The sequence below is a fragment of the Sphaeramia orbicularis genome, chromosome 14 (genome assembly GCF_902148855.1).
Source record: "Sphaeramia orbicularis chromosome 14, fSphaOr1.1, whole genome shotgun sequence".
NCBI lineage: Eukaryota > Metazoa > Chordata > Actinopteri > Kurtiformes > Apogonidae > Sphaeramia > Sphaeramia orbicularis.
The window spans coordinates 29,286,547-29,306,959 of NC_043970.1; the positions used below are offsets into that span (position 1 = coordinate 29,286,547).

The window sequence follows — 20,413 nt, forward strand, 5'->3', positions numbered from 1 at the left end:
TCAAATTCTGTAATGAAAATGTTTACATCTACAAACCGTACTTGAACATAACATGAACAAATATAAACCTGAAAATGCTTAAGAAAAATAAGTGCAATTTGAACAATATTACGCCTTAGTTTATCATTTATACATATACAGATCACAGTGGATCTACAAATACACAAAACATTTAGTAAGAGGCAGAATATTGGTACAATTCCACACATTTCTCTTAAGAAATTTCAGGTTATTCACATTTTTTGTAAAAGGCTAGTCTGTAAATGTAAACATTTTTGAGTAATTTTATTTTTTTTCACACTACAACAAAGAGGAAAAAAATGTAGTTTTCATTATTTATAGGTTATTATGATAGTATTTTATTGGTCTGACCCACTTGAGATTGAATTGACCTAAAATGATTCTAACATCCTTGATTGTTAATATCGTCGGTGTAATTTCTGCAATTCACACATTCATCCCAGGGGCCAGTTTGGACCCTTTGGTGGGCTGGTTTAGGCCCCCAGGCCGCATGTTTGACACCTGTGTTGTAGACCCTGTAGACCACATTAGACCTGAGATTGTTTCCTCACTGTCCTCACCGTAACTATTGTTGTCACTGTCTTGTAAAGTATGCAGAAATTACCAAAAATAGTCACTTGCCCGATAAAGGGTTAAATGGCAATGTTCTTTTTTTTTTTTTTTCCAACATAGAAGATTGTCAGTTAATTCATTTTTATCTGAGATTAGAAGACTCAGTCATTTTCCTGTAAAATAAATGACATCACCTTTGCAGTCATTTCCAGCTGAGATTAGAATCTAAACCTTGTGTTGAGATTTCAGGTGAATCAAAGAAAAATGTTCTGCAACATTAGAACGTCCTTGTCAAAACATCTAGGTGGGAGACCACTCAGCTCTCCATGAGAATCTGCCAGACTCGCTTTAGAACCAAACACGCTGTAGCATCCTGTAGAAGAAAAACGGTGAACAGGAGAGGCCATGCTTGTGTTTACTAAATCTGGTGTGCAGTAACAGTTGCTTTGCCAGCTGTCAAAAGGAGCTTTGGGGCTGTTTTGTAATCGTACTTAAACTGAGTAAGCGTAATAGAAGCAACACTCCAGCTCAAGCCCCACGGCGACATGTTTTAGCCCTGGAGATGTTAATCGTTGACCGGAGGACGTCGGCTGACCTGAGGCTGCACTGCTGTGTAATTGCCTAATGAATACTTACCACTTTACTTCTTTGGAAAGCTATTACAGTCAAATAACTGAACAAAAATGACAAGTTAGAGTTTTTATATACGGATCACAGATATAATACTTACAAGGGAAACAGCTCATAAATTATAAATGAATAAGTAGCAATGATATGGTTTCACAACATTTTTTTTTTGCATTATAAAATTGACTTCGGAGCTGTTTCACAGTAAGGAATAACACCTTCTAATGCAAACCTGTGCCGACACTGACTTTAATGAGGACACAGGTTTTATGGTGAGAATGTCTGAGTGGGTAGGCACTTGTCATGAGGAGATATCTTGACTTCTTTTTGACTTGTGAATTTAGATGATGTCAATATAAGCTTCATCTATCATAAATCAGTCACATTTCCTTTTGCAGAATTGAAAAAACTCCCTTCTAAGACATCAGAAGCTCACTGCTGACCTCAAAAAAAAAAAAAAACCCACCATACTTAACACCAGCCATGTCAGTGTGAATTATTATTTCGAATTCAAAAGATTTTTTAAGAGGATTTTACATATGATTAGGGGTAAGAGCAAAGCTTTGTGACAGGTTTTACATCACACAATAGCAGCCACTACCGAGGCAAGAAAAGAAGTCTTTCTGTCTACATATTCAACTTCAATCTGTCCTGCACCATTTGAAGTGTGAGAGGACGGGAACAATCAGTTTTATTAAATTGCACATATTAAAAACTAAGCTGTGTGAAAGAAGTTCTCTTTCTCTCTCTTTTGCTCTCTCAGGCAGTATGTTATTAAAATACAGTTTAAGCAGGGAATTTGTAAAACAATGCAGGACCCACTCTTGACGACATTTACATCATGTCAGAAAGGCCAGTAAACATCATGTGATTCATGTCAAGGACCAGCAAATTTCACTCCAATAAAATGCTCTACCAGTCAATTTCAGTGTTTACTCCCTCTTCCCTCTCTGGATAAAGGTGTGATGTGTAGACAGAGCAGCTGCTGGAGAAGAGTGGGGTTTCAATAAATAAAAAATAGGACCAAGGTTCCTGTAGTCCAACGGCATATTTGAAGACATTAATTGACATTTGTTTGACCTTTCAAGGTCACTCAAGGTCAAAGGTCATAGCACCAAATGAAAGCCCATATGTGACTTTCTATCTATTGCCAACAGTAATTATATCAAGTTCAAGTTATAACCCTTTAAAAGTTTTTCTATTATAAAATAATGGGGATTTTTAAAATTTAAAAAATTAATTAGAAATTCAAAAATCAATATTTCTCAATTGTTTGAACAAACCTGGTAGACCTTACCCCAAGGAACCTCTGCTACGAATTTCAATTGATTCTGGCTGACGGTTTTGGGGAAGAAGTTTCCAGAAATCTGGACATAGATGACCTTGGGTTTGACCTTTCAAGGCACCAAATGAAAGCTCATATGTAACATCCTGTCTATTGCCAATAGTAATTATATCAATATCTTCAACTGTTTTTAAGTTATAGCACTTTTGAAAAATTCAAAAAAAAAAAAAAAAAAATCAGAAATCAATATTTCCCAATTCTTTGAACAAACTTGGTAGACCTTACTCCAAAGATGTTCCACAACAAATATCAAGTCATTCTGACAGACAGTTTCGGAGAAGAAGTTTCTTGAAAAATTATTTGCGGACAGAAAGATTGACGGACAGACAACTGATACCAATAGTCCATCAGGCCTTCGGGCTCTTCCACTAAAAATGCAGAACAGGGCCCGTGATTATATAAAGCAGAGTAAATTATATGTAGATAAGAAAAGGAAAATGTTAAGGCTGAGAGTGGATGTCCTGCAGGCAGAAATAATGGTAACGGCATGTTAGCCATGTGTGCAGCATGCAATTGCTCATGCATTTTCTATGTCTGTGAAGATATGTTTTATAATGTCCAAATGACTGCCACAGAACACTGAAGGTAACTGACTATTAAATGTAATGATTTGTTTCTCATCTTTATTACATTAACTGTGAAGGTTAAGTCAACTCTGTCTGTCTGTCAGCAGGATTAGCAAAAACTACCGCATCAATTTTCATAAATTTTAATGTAGAACAAAGATGAGCCCATGATGTTTTGAAGAAGATCTTAGAAAAGTAGCTTAAATACTGTATATTTAGACAGTCATCCTGAGATAAACCTGTACACATAATAAACCCTTGAATATAAAAACCGCTAACAGAAATTTGGTGATAAATTTAACATTATAATGCTTTTATTAGTGAAAACTTCAGCTCTTATGTTTAATTGTATGGGTTTAGAGGACAGTTTTCACTAGTCCAGTGTGTCCAAACAAGAAGTTGGACGATATAGAAGATTAAAATGTAGAAAATAAACCAGTAATTTGCTTTGGTTTGTGTTTCATTGGAGACAATATGAACACAACATTTTTGTGATTTTTCAAGTGAACTTAAAGCTGCAGAAGCCAAAATCCTGAGGAAAAGCATAATGCCTTCCCCCTGCTGCTTCTTCCCTCAGTCCATATCAAAAAAACAAATTAAGTATAGTTGACCTGATGCTAAAGCAAAGTGAAACCCCCTATACAAACTTCCATGCTCAACCATGAACAAGAGCAGTAGAGGTTTGCCCAGTTTGGACCAGGTTGGTTATTAGAGATACTCGTTTGCCTTGGATTGGGCAAAACTCTGATGTCACAGGGTGGGTTTTATACAGCCCAAAACATATGCAAGGAGCAGATGCAGAAGCCTCATGTCCTCTCAGACACTTTAATTACAATATGCTGAAAACTAATTATGGAATTAATGCTCAGTGACACTAAAAATCACCCTTTGCTGTCATTTATCTTCCATACTTTTTTCATTTGGGGTTGTTTGTCTATTTTAGGAACTTACAATTTACAGTGGTAACAGATGAAAAAACTAAACTAACCACCATCTCTCACTAACTGACAAAAAAAAAAGTAAGGTATTTCTAACATGGTAACTGTGATTAAACATAGGTCATAGTTTGCTGTTTGTTTGTAGTTTAATAAAGTTGTATGAGAAGAAGAGTGGACTGTTGGTCTGAATGGACTTGACAGACAAACAGACATTTTATCCTCATTGTTAAAACCAAGTGTCCAGTAGCTCTCTAAACACATGTATCATTATAGAGGATAAAAAAAAAAAATTGATTCAGTATGCAGTAGAAGTAAGTGGTAATGTAAGAGTTAAAAGCACAAATCTGGACTAGTATTTTGTAAACTGAAATCTGTAAAATTAAATCTACTTGTTTCTATAGTTTAACTAAAAATGTAAAAATGATTGTTGTGGAGGCGTAAACAAAGAAATTTGTGGAGAATGGATTGGTTGTCAATCAGGCCTTCCATTATTGTGCACAAGTGAGAAACTGACAAACGAAGCTTCGCCCTCTCTCAGAAGTCAGTCTAATTTATAGTAGTCTGCGCTAAGCTTAAATGTGATTGGTTAATATGATGTATGACGCTGTCGCTAAGCAGAAGAAAGAAAATAAGATACAAACAGACAGAATGCAAGACCTTGGAGTTGTCCTGGGAAGTTTTAGGGAGTTGGGTTATGCTGTATCTTGTGGTATCGTTAGAGACAAAGTAGCTTACAAAACATGCAGAGTTGAGAAACTGACTGAGCATAAACATTCATATCTAGGCCTGCAGTTAGAAAGAGAATGAAAACTGAAGAGCTATCATAGGTGTCTTATAAACTAATAGAAGACTTATGGTCAGTATTAAAATCAGTTAACAATTGTTGCTCAGCTAATTCAAATATTAGTTGCAGCCTAATCTCTCCTTCCTGGTTGTCTCCTCTGTACAGTGTGGTTTGTCTAGAATTCACCGGCTTCAAAGCTCTCAGGTCAAACCATAGTAACCAGAGCTGAATGCCAAAGACGAAAGAAATGCTGATTGGCTTAATTATAAGGAGTATATGTGTCAATGAATTATGTATATGCATCTGTGTTTATGTAAATATTCATTCGTCGTGTGCTATCTTTATATGTAAATATATAGGGTTGCATATGCTCTTGGCCCCATATAGTACAGTAGATGGGTTCTCACAGAGAATTGCACTAATTCTGTTTTTATATATGTAAAATTCAGAATAAGCACATATTAATTCATCGTGCAGAGTATTGCTCACAGGTTAGGTATGAAAGGTAGTGGGTTCCATGTGTTTGGTGTGTCTCAGTGTATGGATTTATGTCCGTAAACCCCATTCTTGGTGCTTGAAATGCTTCTAAAACTTAAACAGGTCATAATGATGATGTAAAACATTAGATTCGTCTGAGAATTATGTGCCCTGGTTCTTATTTTACTGCCAGTGTTGTAACTTTAAACATTATTCCAATCTAACTTTTAGGCCATAGTCAGCAGAATGTTAAAATAGTAATGTGGTCCTCTGTGTACCCTGCAGATTTGTGAGCTGCTTCTCATGGTATCTTTTATAACAACATTAGCACTTTGACCTTGTGTTGAATTTAGAAAGACTGCCAGGCAGCCCATGAACAAAAACCAGACAGGAGCAGTTTGTTTCCAGTCTTTTTTATTAGTGCCACCCAAAGGCTGCGTTGGGAAGCAGCTATGACCTTTGAGGAAGGTTTTCAGGAGCAGAGACAGGCTGGCAGGAAGAGAAGTTGGTCAACCAAAAGAGAAACAGCAGGATTCTGTCAAGAATGATCCACATCAGGAAACCTGAGCTCGCTGCTGAGGGAGAATGAAGCTGAACCCTAAAGAAAGAACCAAGCACACTGTCCATGTCACAAGAGATACGCTGTTACTGCTTTAACAAGGTTTGTGTGTCGACAGCCCTGAAGCAGCCAAAGGATAGGATATCCATCACTTCATAATTTCACAGCACAGTCTGCGCCCTTTGTGTGGTTATCGTATCAAAGGCCTGCAATTCACAATCCTTTTTTCTCTCCTCCTGCTTTGCTTTTCACTTGCAGGATCAAGGAAAAATTGGTGTTATCTTCAATGTGGGCACAGATGATATTACCATTGACGAGCCTGCTGTCATAGTAAACGACGGCAAGTACCACGTTGTACGCTTCACACGCAGCGGTGGCAATGCCACACTCCAGGTGGACAACCATCCGGTCATTGAGCGCTATCCCCCAGGTAAGATGCACAGGAAGAACAGGTGGTTATATGTCAGATAGCAGTGGGATGGAGAGACAGGAATGCACATTTGCTCATCAAACATAAGTCTTTTAATTCGCTTTGAAATATACAGTGAATTGACCAGGGACCTTTTCACATTCACTGTCTACATTTCATCTACCTTCTCTTCCCCACGCATTAAACTACATAAAACAATCTACCCTGAATAAATGTATAATCTGAAATTAACAATATGTCATCTTCATTGAAGGGTGAAGATACAGATAACACATAGGAAAAAAATCTACACCTGCAGATGATTTAAATATTTACACCATGAGTGTAAGAACATGAGATGTTTGGCTGCATTTTAATGTTCAGCAGTTATTCAGTATGAGATCGTATATGATCACTTAGAATATACGACTTTTCCACATCAAAATATCAGAACAACCAGACCAATGTTGTATATCCTGTCAAAGTGTGTATTTACAGATATTTCCAACAATGAACAGTTTTAGATCCATTTTAACTCATGTTTACATTTTCTCTAATGTGAGTATATTTAACCAAATGTAATAATGAATAAAACTTTATTCATTACTTCATCTAGAGTCAGTCATAGATTTTAATTAGCAGTAATGGTTAAAACAACTCCCATGTTTCATATTGTCAGTACTGCATTTTTTAAATTTTTTTATTTTTCACTGAGAGTTCCCATTACAGCACAAATTACATACTGTGAATTTTACTAATCTTTTTAACATCTGAAGTCAAACCAAACAGACAGTCCCACCTGAAAGGGTGTCATTGGGTTTCATTGACATAGTTTAACAAGAGAAAGTAGGAACAACGTGAAACAAAGTTCACCTGAACTGGGAGTTTAACCAGGGACGTTTTGGCAGTTTGACTGTTTGGCCTACGTCCACATACGCATTCATCCGCGCTTTAGTGGACATTATACCTGTAACATCAGTGTCTTGTCATCTTATATTAAGTATATAATTAGTAATAGATTTTATTATAACTCAGAGCAGATAAAATTTTTACCTATAGCTGTAAAGGCAAACAAAGACATTATCAACACATTATTTTGGGAAGTGCATTAAACTGTGGGTGTGAAATGCACACACACAAGATAACACATTTACAAGTTCATGCCTTATGTGTCCAAAAAAAAAAAAAAAAAACATAATGCAATCACTACATGGCATGTGTTAACCTTTTCCGAGCCAATCGTCCAATTACCTCCATTTAGAACAGGTGCACCAGCTGGCACAGCAGAAGAAACCACCTTCCCCTCTCTGCCTCCAGCTGGTGTTCAAAACACATCCACCCATGTCACACTTCCACATAAACATCAAACTGCCATGATATTGTCAGCATCAACTGTAAGTCATGTGTTTTTATCAGTAAATGGTTTAAGCAAACAGCTGCAGCCGTAAAGAGAAGTGAAGTGAAGCTACTATGCAGGTTTTCTGGTTCTGATTCACTGTGTACATTGAATCCCACAGTAAAGACATTTTCTATGTAAGCCTCACTTAAATTGTCATGCACTGTGCCTCCTTTTTCATGTTGCACCATAATCCTAATCCTTTTTATCCATTCATTAATATCCCATGTCCAATATCTCAGGTGACAACTAACTGATATTTATTCATTTTTTACAGGCATACAATATGTCGACATTTATAAATATTGTAAAGGAAAATGTAATATAAAACCTTACATTAAGCCGATGACTGATCGGGTTTCAGTGCTACATATACACTAGGCTGAATGAAGAGTACTTAAAGAGCAGGTCTTAATCAGCCATTCATGCTGCTGAATTCTTGTTTTATTATATTATTCCCACAGTAGGTTTCATTGATTAATGCTGTCACCCAGAGAGCTGAGGTCCTGCCACACTTCAGGGAAGCTGGAATCTCACCAGTTCTAAATTACTCCACAGTGTATTTTTGCAGTTGTAGTATTTTATAGATTTAAATATATTATAGATATATAATATTTATGTACTCCTCTCACATTCTGGACTAAGTGTTTATCTGCTATTGCAGCTGTTAATGTCTGAACATCTTCTACAAGGCTATAACTATATTGTTTGTTGTTGTGTTTATTAGTTCAGCACTTATAGCTCCTACAGGTTTTCAAGTCTTTGGCACATACACATTCCATATCTCATGGGTCCTGATGTAAAAGCACAATGTATTTTATGCAGGAAAACATAAAACTACACTGTCAAGCCCTGAAGTGGAGTGTGTCTTTGGTTCTCTGTTGATTTCAGATTGAAGAGAATATATTGTTGTATCAATGACTGAATGTTTTTGATTGTAATGTCTAATGCTGCATTTAATGCATGTTTATCTGATGTAACTTCTCTTTCTATACAGTACATAAAATGCTTTTCCATTTTACTGTAAGTGATATTTGCTGAATATAATGCTTGTCATAAAAAATAGCTAAACAACACTAACTAGAGTAGCATTATAAATAGCCTAAACTTCATTCTAATTAGCATAAACATTGTTACTCGTAATAACAAGATAACATCAAGTAAAGCACAAGTTTCTTTTAACTCATAGTTGGGTTAAAATTGATAACTTGTTAAACCTGTTAGGCATTATAACTCTGTTTCTAACCATGTGATCTTTCAGCTTGCAGACTTTAACCTTTAATCTGTCTCTCCAAATTCTTTGAAGGACACTATGATAATGAACGACTGGCTATTGCTAGACAAAGAATCCCATACAGACTTGGTCGGGTAGTTGACGAGTGGCTACTCGATAAAGGTAAAAATAATTGATTAATTAATGAATTAATCTATGAAATAACTACTAAATAACCTCTCCCATGACGGGTGCAGTGCCAAAAGACAAGGGTGACAAGGATCAAGTAATTTTATCCAAATGTGTTTCCATTTTTAATTGGACTTCTTTTTCAGTGTGAATTTTAATGACGATAAAAAAATAACTGCAACATTCAGTGGAGTTTGAAATAATGAGTTTAAATTCAAAGCACAGTGATGTAGCATACTTGCTTTTTCTTCTTTGTCATCCTTGCATCTTGTGGAAAAACTGCACCTCTTTAAACTAAATTAAAAACACATAACCCTTGTCTAACCCTCTAACGTCCTCCCTAATCACTGTGTGTAATTAGATACTGTGTGTAATTATTCTACGTAAAAAATAATTAAAATGCTTCTAACACTAATGAAACTAACATGTGACATAATTCCAGGTCTCGTTGCTTCTAAACCACAAATTTTAACTCTAACTACTCAATGTTATCCCACCAAACAAATCCATTTCCCTCCCCTGTTCCCCTGCAGCCTTGTATTGTGTTAACTTTGTACTACAATGACCACCTCAGACTCTCAGTCTGAAGTTTTTTGCTGTGACAAAACAGCCCTGACAGGCTAGTAAAGTGGATCACTGTTTGCAGCCATTAACTTTGCTAATAAGTATTCTCCTGAGATCGGCCCATTACTGCAGTCCTCCCCCTTTGATGTAACGCTGCTTATCAGTGAAACTGCTGACAGTGCCTCTGTTAGATATCATTGCCCCCTTCAGGAGGTGAAACAATTGGGCTAGGGGGAATCCACAGGAGAACATGTTTTAATGGACTAATGGGTGATGAAACAAAAGCATAGTAAGGCTGCGTTTTCAATATTTTGCCCATCTCTGTAAAAAGGAGTCATAAGACACGCATCCTTGCTCCATCTATCCTAGAGTTAAGAGATAATTAAATATTGTAGAAAAACATCTGTCCCATTCTCCCACTAGACAGTTTGCCAACATATATAATGACAATTCACAATTATTAGACCTGTCCGACCAAAACCAATTAAATAGGCAATTAAATACGGACTTAATCTGTTATCTGCATGTATGAAGTCTAAGTTTAAAGCTCCTGCTAACTAGCCTTTCCCTTTTAATATTAACATTCAAATCAAGTTAAACCAAACACACGCATCTAACTATCATAACTGTGACTAAACCCCACCTGGTTCATATTGTGATCTGGTTCAAGCTTTCATTTGACTTTACTATTCCCTCCCTCTTTCCATTTCCTCCTGTTTCTATGTGTCTGCCTAACTGTAGGGAGACAGTTGACCATCTTTAACAGCCAGGCAGCCATTAAAATTGGCGGTCATGATAAAGGTCGGCCCTTCCAGGGTCAGATATCGGGGCTTTACTACAACGGTCTGCAGGTGCTCAAACTGGCAGCAGAAAATGATCCCAGCATTCAAGTGGAGGGAAACCTGCGCCTGGTTGGAGACTCGCTGTCGGTGCTGACCACAGACACAACGTCTGCCACCCCACTGGCTGTGTCTGACATGTCTACCACAATCATGGAAACTACCACCACTATGGCTACCACCACCACCCGCCGGCAGCGCTCACCCAGTCTGAGGGAGAGCATCTCAAAGGTCAGCAAGTGCAGAATAATCTTTAACAGAATCGGAGTGAACTGGGTTATTCACAAAGAAACTCTGTTAGTTATTATTGAGTTTTTTGCATTCTTACTCACATATTATGAGAACACAACTTTGCCTGGGGATAAAATTGATAGGATTTTAATATAGTCCAATATTCAAGTGCAAAAGTGAAGAAATACATGCACTTTCAGACATTGTTTATTTTATTTATATACTGAACACATATATCAATGTTTTCATACTTTACTGTAAATCAGTATCCTCTTTTTTCAGATAGGGATCAGGTATTAAAACACAGCGCATTGTGTATAGTTTAATTTATATTATTTAATAGCATTCATCTAATTATAGAAAGTACTGTTAATCAGAACAGAGTGGAGTAAAGCACATTGGTTCCTCTAGGGCTTGAACCCAGGACCTTCTGTGTTTTAATCAGATATGATACTTACTACACCGCCGATCCCAAATAGAACAGAAGAATAGCACAACTTGAATGTCCCATGAGGGGTAATTTGTCTCAGTCAGTGGTGAATAAAAACACAACTATAATTCAAACATTAGAAACATACTTGATAAACTACAGCTTCAAACACAAATGCACAATGTAAAAACCAACACTCTTCACAGCAGAATGAAATCCTCTAAACATGCATTCCACATCAACAATATAAGGCTTCATATAATATTCACCTTCAAAAATGATATAATGCACAATAGGGTCTTATATTTATGGTTGCCTCGTCCAAATAATGTACAGTACATGACTTTTTCACAGTTAATCCTTACATCCATTTTCTGAACCACCTGATTTTCTGATTTTATGTTGTGTTTTGTGTATTTTTTGCTGTAAGGGTAACATGCCAAGATATTTTATGGGGATTCTACCCACAGCCATTTTAATAATTCTGCGCTTTGAGGATTCCATTGGTGTTATATTCATAATTGCATTGTTGAATAACATGCTATGTTAAGAAAATAAAATAGCCAAGGTCACATAGAAATATTGCTTTTGAATATTTCTTTTTCTCTTCATGCAGTGGCCATGGCATTCAAAATAACCTCCCATGTTTTTATTCAAATAGAAAAGTTTTTAGTAGAAGTGGCTTAACAAACATGTTCAGATTGGCTCTTCTCGTTCCAAAGTTAATTCAGAATAGATGAATAGTTGCATCTCTGAGGAAGGTTAACTCTGATTTATATTGTATTGGGGTTGAACTGAACAGATCAGGTAGGATATACACCATAATACTCTGCTTTTTTAATAGCAGAAGCTTGTGCTAAGTTTGAAATCATGTAGTCTTGGTTATAGCTGCTGCTACATAGTTTTTCTAATTGCTTTAGCATTTAGCAGTCCTCCACTACTCGAACAATTGAATTTGTAGCATTATATATTTAGGTAAAATGCAGTGTATTAATTAGTACACTGGATAAATCAACTAAATAGGATATGCTGGCACATATCAGGTTTTTAAATATAGTCATAAGAGAGTAATAATGACATTTATTATTGAATGTATTATTGAAACAGCTCAGCTAAAATGCATCTTGAATACATTTGTGGAATTGATTGAAAAGTCAGAACATTTCATCCTGACTGGCAGTTGCAACCAACCACCATTTTAAATCAGTCTATTTTAATCCATATACTGTAAACCTTCCAAATTGGATGGATTCCAGCAATTGTATTTGGTGTCCTGAGGTTTCAAAGACAAAAGCCCCCACGTACCACTCCCAGTAAAAACACAGATTGTGTTTATTGTCCTGTGTCTCTTGCTCAGCTTCCCTGAAATGATCTTGTCTGTATTTTCAAGTCATCCAAATAATCCATTAGTGAACTATCTATTCACCCAGGTATTCTCTGACATAAGGTTCTAGACATATTGAAAAACCTGACTTAGCATGTGAGGGTTTTTTTGACCCACTGAGATAGAAGATTTGAACCAAAAGCTTTTTGTTTTTTTTTTGTTTTTTTGTGAAATCAAATATAAGCATTTGTAGCATTTAGCCTACTGAGTATTTCCTCTCCATCAGCAGTGCTCTTACTTTGTTTGTAAACATACATAAGGTCAGCCACTGTTGTAAAGCATGAAAAGCAAACATAAACTGGCTCATTTTGAATATGCAGCCTTGCTTTGCGTTGCTCCAAGCAAAAAGTGGTTCAGTACTGCCCGCTGCAGAGAAACAGCTAAGAAAAACACTCAAAAATGTGACTGCGTTTACTGTTTTCCATGTCGGACACAAAATAATAAACAATTATCTGTGTTTTCTCCTCAGCCGCAGAACTCTGATGATATTTTGGTGGCATCAGCAGAGTGTCCCAGCGACGATGAGGACCTGGAGGAGTGTGAACCGGGAACAGGTGGGTGAGCCGAGGCAACGAAACAGAAGTAATGTTTTATCAACAAATATTTATGTCATTTTACCCAAGATTGTAAATAGATAGAACATGCAGAGTCCAGACAGCAATCATTATTTCCGCATCTCCAATTCTCAATTCCGGTCTCATATGTCTGCAGCCGTCTGTACAGTCATTTATCCAGGGGCTGTCCTCATTTGGATAGCTGTATCTGTTCACAATATATGTATGAGACTTTAAATCACATCCTTAACTCATTAAATTGGATGAAAAGAAATGTCTATGAAGTATATCGCAGTCGGTATAATGGGATGGCAATAGATAAGGCTTGTGACAGAACAAGCTGTGGAACTTAAGACGGAATGTGCCCTTATTATGGGAGCCTCAATTATTAATATGACCTTATCAGGATTGTTTGTTGTTGACTAGCTCTGCAAAGTGTGACTCATATACTAATGAAAGAGAAACTCAGACTGAAACTGAGTCCTTCACAAGTAAAATGTCAGTTGTATGACATGGTCGCTCCAAACAGTATACATGTGGGACGAAGTTAATGTATAAATCTGTTTTTTTTTTTTTGTTGATTTTTGTTTTAAAAGCATACATTCTTGTTATGATTACACATCTCTGATTGCTGTTAGTGAGCCACAGTATTTTAGATGTCGCAGAAAACTGGTTCATACATAAAATAACCTGTTTGCGATCTCTTTTGTCACCCTTGCTGCCTGCCTGCAGATGGGCATAACTCTGCACAGTGCTTTAATTTATTGTATGTTATGTGCTCTGTTTGTTGTATGCTCTTCATTCAGCTGCCGTCTCTCTTGGGTCATCTTGTATGTTTGTGTCTACATGTGAGCTCTGTTATGTTCTTGCCTTTGAATCCTATCTCTCTCATATTAAATACCCTTAATCTGCACACCCACACACTGACTGCACATTAAAATCAAGAAATGCATACATCATTCAAAAACAACATTATGGTGGTTCTGTTTTCCTCTTCAGGTGCCAATTGTTGATGTTAATACCCTCACATTATAGAAATCAGCATAATATGTTTGATTACTTTTAATAATATCCCTGATATGCCAGCTAATATTAGTCTAATTCCTCAGTATTATTCTGCATAATGAGCAGATTGTGTGTCTGCTTTAATGAGCACAAGCCAGATTTTCACTGTTTACGCTGTTCTAATTTAGGATACCCTACCTTTTCTGTTTTCTTTCTAGGAGGTGAATTAGTGTTGCCTATAATAACAGTGGATTCCCTTGAGCCCCCATCCATCGCCACCCGTTTCCCCGTCATCCCTCCTCCTCCTACCATCCTCTCCCCACTCGAGACCACCAAAGAGTCCCTTATACTCCCTCCCCATCCTTCCTGCCCCCCGGACCAGGAGGACTGTGGTGACCCTGTGGAGGTGTCGGCCTTCGGCTCTGGGGAAATGACGGAATCAGATGACGAGGACTTTTACAATAATAACTCCCCCATGGTCACTGACAGGACAGTCCTTCCTCCACCCCCAGCTGCTGGTGAGGGTGGAGTCCAGAAACCCCGCCCCCTACCTCCTTATGTCCCCACCACCAACCCTGACCAGCTCCACATCCCTGCAGGCAAAATGAACACCCGTGACCAGGTGCTTCTGCCCCCTGCTCCTCCATCCTCACGAAACACACCAGGACTAACTTACCCCCCCAATTTTCCCCATGTGCCCACAGCCAACCCCACAGCCTCTGATGATAAGAGCCAACCCGGTGCCGTGGAGGTGATCAGGGAGTCCAGTAGCACCACGGGGATGGTGGTTGGTATCGTGGCTGCTGCTGCTCTCTGCATTCTTATCCTCCTCTATGCCATGTACAAGTACCGCAACCGGGACGAAGGCTCCTACCCGGCAGACCAGGGCCACAATTTTGCCAACAATTCCACTGTTGAGGGCAACGGAGCAGTGGTCAAAGACAAAAGCACACCGACGGCCTCTGTGGCCAAGGCAATCACAAAGGGCAAAAAGAACAAAGACAAGGAATACTACGTCTGAAGGAGGAGAGTAGGCAAGTGTGGACAGGGATGCCAGGATGAGAGAGGATGCTTTTGTTTTGCTTCCCTTATTTGTCAGGTCGACCATCAGAGAAGTTCCACAGGACACAAAAAACAACTGTTCAAAGCAATTGTACGAACAGTTACATATTCTTCAAAAGTCGAGGTTGCCCGGTTCCTGTTCGTGTTAAAAAAGATCTGACTCATCCTCTGTGTCACAACGTACACTCAGACTGCATTCACCGGTTCTTTGTATGTGTATCATTTTTATGTTTTTAACAAGCTTGGAAGAGACATATCCACTCTGGCTTTGTATATAGCATGGATATGACTCAGTGAAGAGAGCGCTGAGAACATCCAGACAGATTTGCCTAAATGTTTTCTTTGTACTTCTTTGTAATGTTCTATCTCAAGTTTCCGTGTCCCCATTATGATATATGAGGCAGAACAAACCAGTTGTGGAATTTTTATGGTAGACGAGTCGAGAGCACCCCAACAATTCTGACTACACTTGATAAGAAAGTCTGTATTTGGACAAGACATCATATCTGCAGCTTCCACATCATGTTACGTGGTTTCATAACTCCCCAGTCACTCTGCATCTGTCCACAAGATGATGTTAAAATTGCTGGCGCAGTATCACAAATGAAGCATGACATTTAGCTCTCTGATGAAAAAAAATGGCATTTAAAAGGGATTATAAAATCACCCAATGTACTCTGCCCAGTGATCGTAACAATATGATGGATCAGATAATTTTTCATGTGAGATATCATAAGTGTGCCACACCATTCTGAGTAGGGATACTTGTGAAAAAGTCAGTCCACACCAGTGAAAGTATTTCTCTGTAAACATTGCTCATGTGTACATATAGAGGTTAGGAGGTCAAAAGCAAGGGGATAGATATGAAGAAGAATTAACGTCTGAGATGCTCTGCCCCACCCCCACAGCTTTTACGATACAAAATCACAGTGGCTCGAACTTCACCGGCGTTTTCATGAACACAGAATCATGTTTGAAGAAGTGTTCGTGGTTGAAATGGAGAACCTACAGCCTCACATGAAGAGGTCAGCTCACTCGTTTCTTTTCTCAAAACTGTCATGGGATAATGCAAAAGCACACAGAAAATGTAAACATATCTTTGAGACATAGATATTCCTTGTAAAACAGCCAAACATGTATTGTTTTTTCTATCAGTTACTGAAGACTATTCTATGAGATGACTAATTGAAGGTTTGTGAATTGTATTGATATTTCTCTGATATTTCAATGTATCTTATTACCACTCCTCTTAACATGTTACATTTTAGATTGCCTTTTACTTAAATCCAGACAAAAAGCACACTTTTCCTCTGATAGCTGCAAACATTTTGTTTCTTTTTGCATTATTTAAAGATCAGATTATGCAGAGAAAACACAACGATGGAACAAACAAATGTTTTGTTTTGTTGCATTGTACATTTTATATGTGCTGAATCTGTTACTCATGGGATCTGATAATATAAAGCCATTTTCTTTGTTGAGTTATGTCTACATTTACTTATTCATGCTCTGTGATTTCCTCTTATTTCTTATGAAAGTGCCATTCAACATGAGCGGCTCTGTGCTCAGAAAAATTCCATTCCTCACTCATTGCTATTGTATAGTGTTCATGTGAAATGGATCTTACTATGTGTACAGAACGTGGATAAAGATGAAAATACACTTGATTATATACTTTGTACACACTTGTGTTGTGTGTGTTGTTTGTAGTATATTCCATACAAGCAAAGTGCACTTAATAGAAGCTTTGATAAAAGAAACTTTAAGATGGGTAAACAAAAAATGAAATGAAAAGACTGTGCAAAAGGAACACACCAGCTGCTGTAGTTAAGAAATTTTAAAAATTTCTATTTCATTTTTAAATTCTGCGTTATTGTAACACAGAAACATGAAATATTTTATATCAACTCTAGCATGTACATTTAATATGGATCTTAAACTTACTGTACTTGTGTGAATCCCCTGTTAAAAGAGACACAATGACTTTATAAAAATGTAATTCTATACAGGTCACATTTCGCTCACAAGTTAAATAACATGTTAAACGTGAAGAAACTGAATTTCACACAAATTGGAGGTCATGATATACTTTAAAAATATCTCTTACACTTGGGTTTCATCATCATCTACTCCCTCTCTCTCTTGCTCTATGTCAGGCGCTGCCTAGCTCTGGTGTGTTAGTAATGCCTGGATGTCCATTATTTATTATGAATTGAATGTTTCTACAGCTTCCACTACAGCTGCTGTCAGGTAATCAGAACTCCTTGAACTAAGTAAAGTAACTGAAAACTAATTGAATTTATTAATCCAGTTCAACTCTTTGGTTCAACCGGAGATTTACTAGTTGTTCACGGCATGTGGACCCTGTCACAGATTCAGGTCTAGCAGTTTTTTCACATGTGGCTTCACTGAAGTAACATAACTTGGGTTTGGGGAAAAAACCCACAAATTTCTATTACAGAAACACTGTCTCACACCAGGGTTGGAGTGGAGCCAACTTTGGCCCCCCTGTAGTAGCATACATGTGTAGTTTTTTCCACTTAAATATTATTTGACGAGACTTTATTCCTGTTACATAGGAATGTGAAAATTGTCAAATAGGTTTACAGTTAAACTTAGCATCACAGGGAGATAAAACACTTTGTGAGTGGAAGGGGGGTTTAATATACCAACTATGTAATATAAATATTAATTAAACATCCACATAAATGAACCCAGTTGTACAGTGTGACTATGTAATGGCACATTTTAGATATTTGTATTTTTACATGTAGTTCCATTTTATGCTACTTTATACCTCTGTTGCAAATAACATTTTTTACTCCAATATGCTTGTCTCACAGCATAAGTTAGATTTCAGATTACAGTTTTTCATACCATTCCTGTCTTGTGGATTCATATATCTCAAAATATAGTGATTTTGAAAAGGTCTAAGTGGTTGTTTATGCACTGAGAAAATTATCCTCTTCCCTATGCTAAATACATTAAAAAAAAAAAAGTATTGTGGATAAAACGAGCTGAAAATATCAAAGAGCTCAAATTAAGTTGGTTTTTCTGAGATGCATGGTTCTCACAGGACAGTAATGCCACAAACATATGATGATCTTATATGTATTGCTGTAGATTAAACTAACAAAATATTGTATAAAAAATAACAAAGGAGCTTAATCCTAAACATCTGCAGCAGTAGAATGCAAGATTGACATTATGCAGCAGTAATATACAAAAGCATATTTTATTGTAGTAAAAACATTGACAGAAACCATTTCACTGCAATACCCGGTTTTGCTCCTCTTAGTCAAACTAGTACTCTAATTTAGCTGATAATATACAGTATGTTTTTTAGGGCAGTGATACAACGTGGTAGAAAGGATCTAAATGCTATGTCATGCATCTCTTGGATCCAATCAATAATCTGTTGTCTGCTTGACAGTAAATGTGTTGTTTGACTACCCCCTGCTGAGATCATATGGAAGTGTAACATGTTGAAAAAGCTGAGCTCTATGACTGATCAAGACGGAGGAAGGACATGATATTACTTAGTTGCTCTCACTGAAGCAAACATCAGCTTTCCCTCGAGACCTGCTTGGGTTTACCTTAAAAGACAAGGCCTTTTATTTCAAGCCAGCAGGATAATCTGTCCCCTTGGCCTGTTTTTGGTGAGACATGATGGAGGATGATCCTGCAGGCGAGGTGAGGTGCAGTGTCAGTCTGTGTCTGATGTTTGGTGAAGTCTGATCTGTGCTGACACTGTGAATCAAGGAGAGTGGTTACGGGATATGAGAAGCCACAACTGAGCATTGCTGCGATGTCACATGCCTAATTTAACAAAACAGTTCTGACACAAGGCCTGAATGACAACTCTATGATATATCCACTCTGATTTACAGTGCTCCTGTAGCATCCAGTCCAGGTTTTCTGAATACTGTAAGTATTTGACCTATGTTTTAGTATTATGCAACAAACTTGTCATTCCAGAACCTAAAGCTATTTTTTAAATGCATTGTCAGTGTTATTTCAAGTCACATAGTAGCTGCAAAACTGAAAATGACAGTATTAAACTGTATGTTGTTCATTTGTCATGTTCATTTGCAGCCTATTATGGTATTAAAGCACTAGGTTAATGGGTTATTAACAATTTACATCCTAGTTTCTAAAGGGAGGACCATTAGGTTGGATGTAATATTTAACTCATAAAGACCCAGTGTGAGCCAGTGCTCCCAAATGAATATTTCTCTCTTTTTAACCTTTCCTAAATGATTTATCACCATTTATTAAAATATTATCCTCTGAATTTAGCATTTTTTTCCAGTGAAAATCATCTATTTTCCTATTTTTAATTGACTGATCATGAAAAATGTTCATAAAAGCTTGAAGTGTATTCAAAGGTTTTTGTATCAAAAGAGAAAAAATTTAAGAAAAGTTGACTTTTTCAGTCCAATCTGTCATTAATTGAACATTAACCCAGCGTGGCCATCCCTTGTCATTGATCCAATTCCATGGGTTTTACTGGTGAATCAATGTTGTGGAAGATGACAGTGTTTCCACGGTGACAACAGAGCCTCTGAATGTCCAAATGGGTCATATCTGATGACCATGAAAAGGTGAATAACTGTATTTTACACCAGTTATTTACATGTGTTGATAGGATTAGTGGATCAACAGTTTAGATCAGTAGATGCTTTTGGTCAATGGTAGACGTTTGGGTCTTTATGGGTTAATTTAGTTTGAAAATGTAAAGTTTCTTTGCATAGAATGGTCAATAATTGTTCATAATGACTAAAGGCTGAAATGACAAATTAACTCATAATACGAGTACAACACTGTGATGAAACGTTACCTACTAACACAAAGGCATCATGATACAGTGAGTATACATTAGGTTTATACGTTTCAGAGCACTTGATTCTGTGTACTTCCAAATGTCTGTGTGGACAAAGATAATCATGTTATTTCACTGCAGTCTAGTGACAATTTCATAGAATTTCACAAATGAGAGGATAAAGTACAAAAACAATGCTATTGACTTCAAAATGTGATGTAAAAGTGAAGGAACTTCACAAATACGTTCATGGACAGTCCATAAAAAATAGTAGTAATTTATGTATGTACAAACCTAAGAATTGTCAAAAATGCCATTGGTCTGTCTGAATCTGTGATTCTGGTCATGTGTTAAATCCTCATAAAGGGTTTAAACAAATATCAAATGTTGATGAAACTCTAAAAAGTAAGTTTTGGCTCCTCAGATTTATTTCATACTACTCTGGA

General features: G+C 37.1%; 1 protein-coding gene across 8 annotated transcripts in view; it reads left to right on the top strand.

Annotated features, from left to right (window-relative positions):
• The window catches only part of LOC115432839 (neurexin-2-like), a 166,881-nt gene extending 150,055 nt beyond the window's left edge, over positions 1–16,826 (top strand). For 2 of the 8 annotated variants that reach the window (XM_030153877.1, XM_030153876.1), the window contains 5 exons: positions 6,128–6,299; positions 8,981–9,070; positions 10,382–10,710; positions 12,994–13,078; positions 14,302–16,826. In XM_030153877.1, the coding sequence (XP_030009737.1) occupies positions 6,128–6,299; positions 8,981–9,070; positions 10,382–10,710; positions 12,994–13,078; positions 14,302–15,104 (1,479 nt within the window). In that variant the 3' untranslated portion in view covers positions 15,105–16,826. The remainder of the gene's footprint in view (positions 1–6,127; positions 6,300–8,980; positions 9,071–10,381; positions 10,711–12,993; positions 13,079–14,301) is intronic. The other 6 variants (XM_030153882.1, XM_030153883.1, XM_030153879.1 and 3 more) reach the window with 4 other exon arrangements.
• The last annotated feature ends 3,587 nt before the right edge of the window (positions 16,827–20,413 follow it).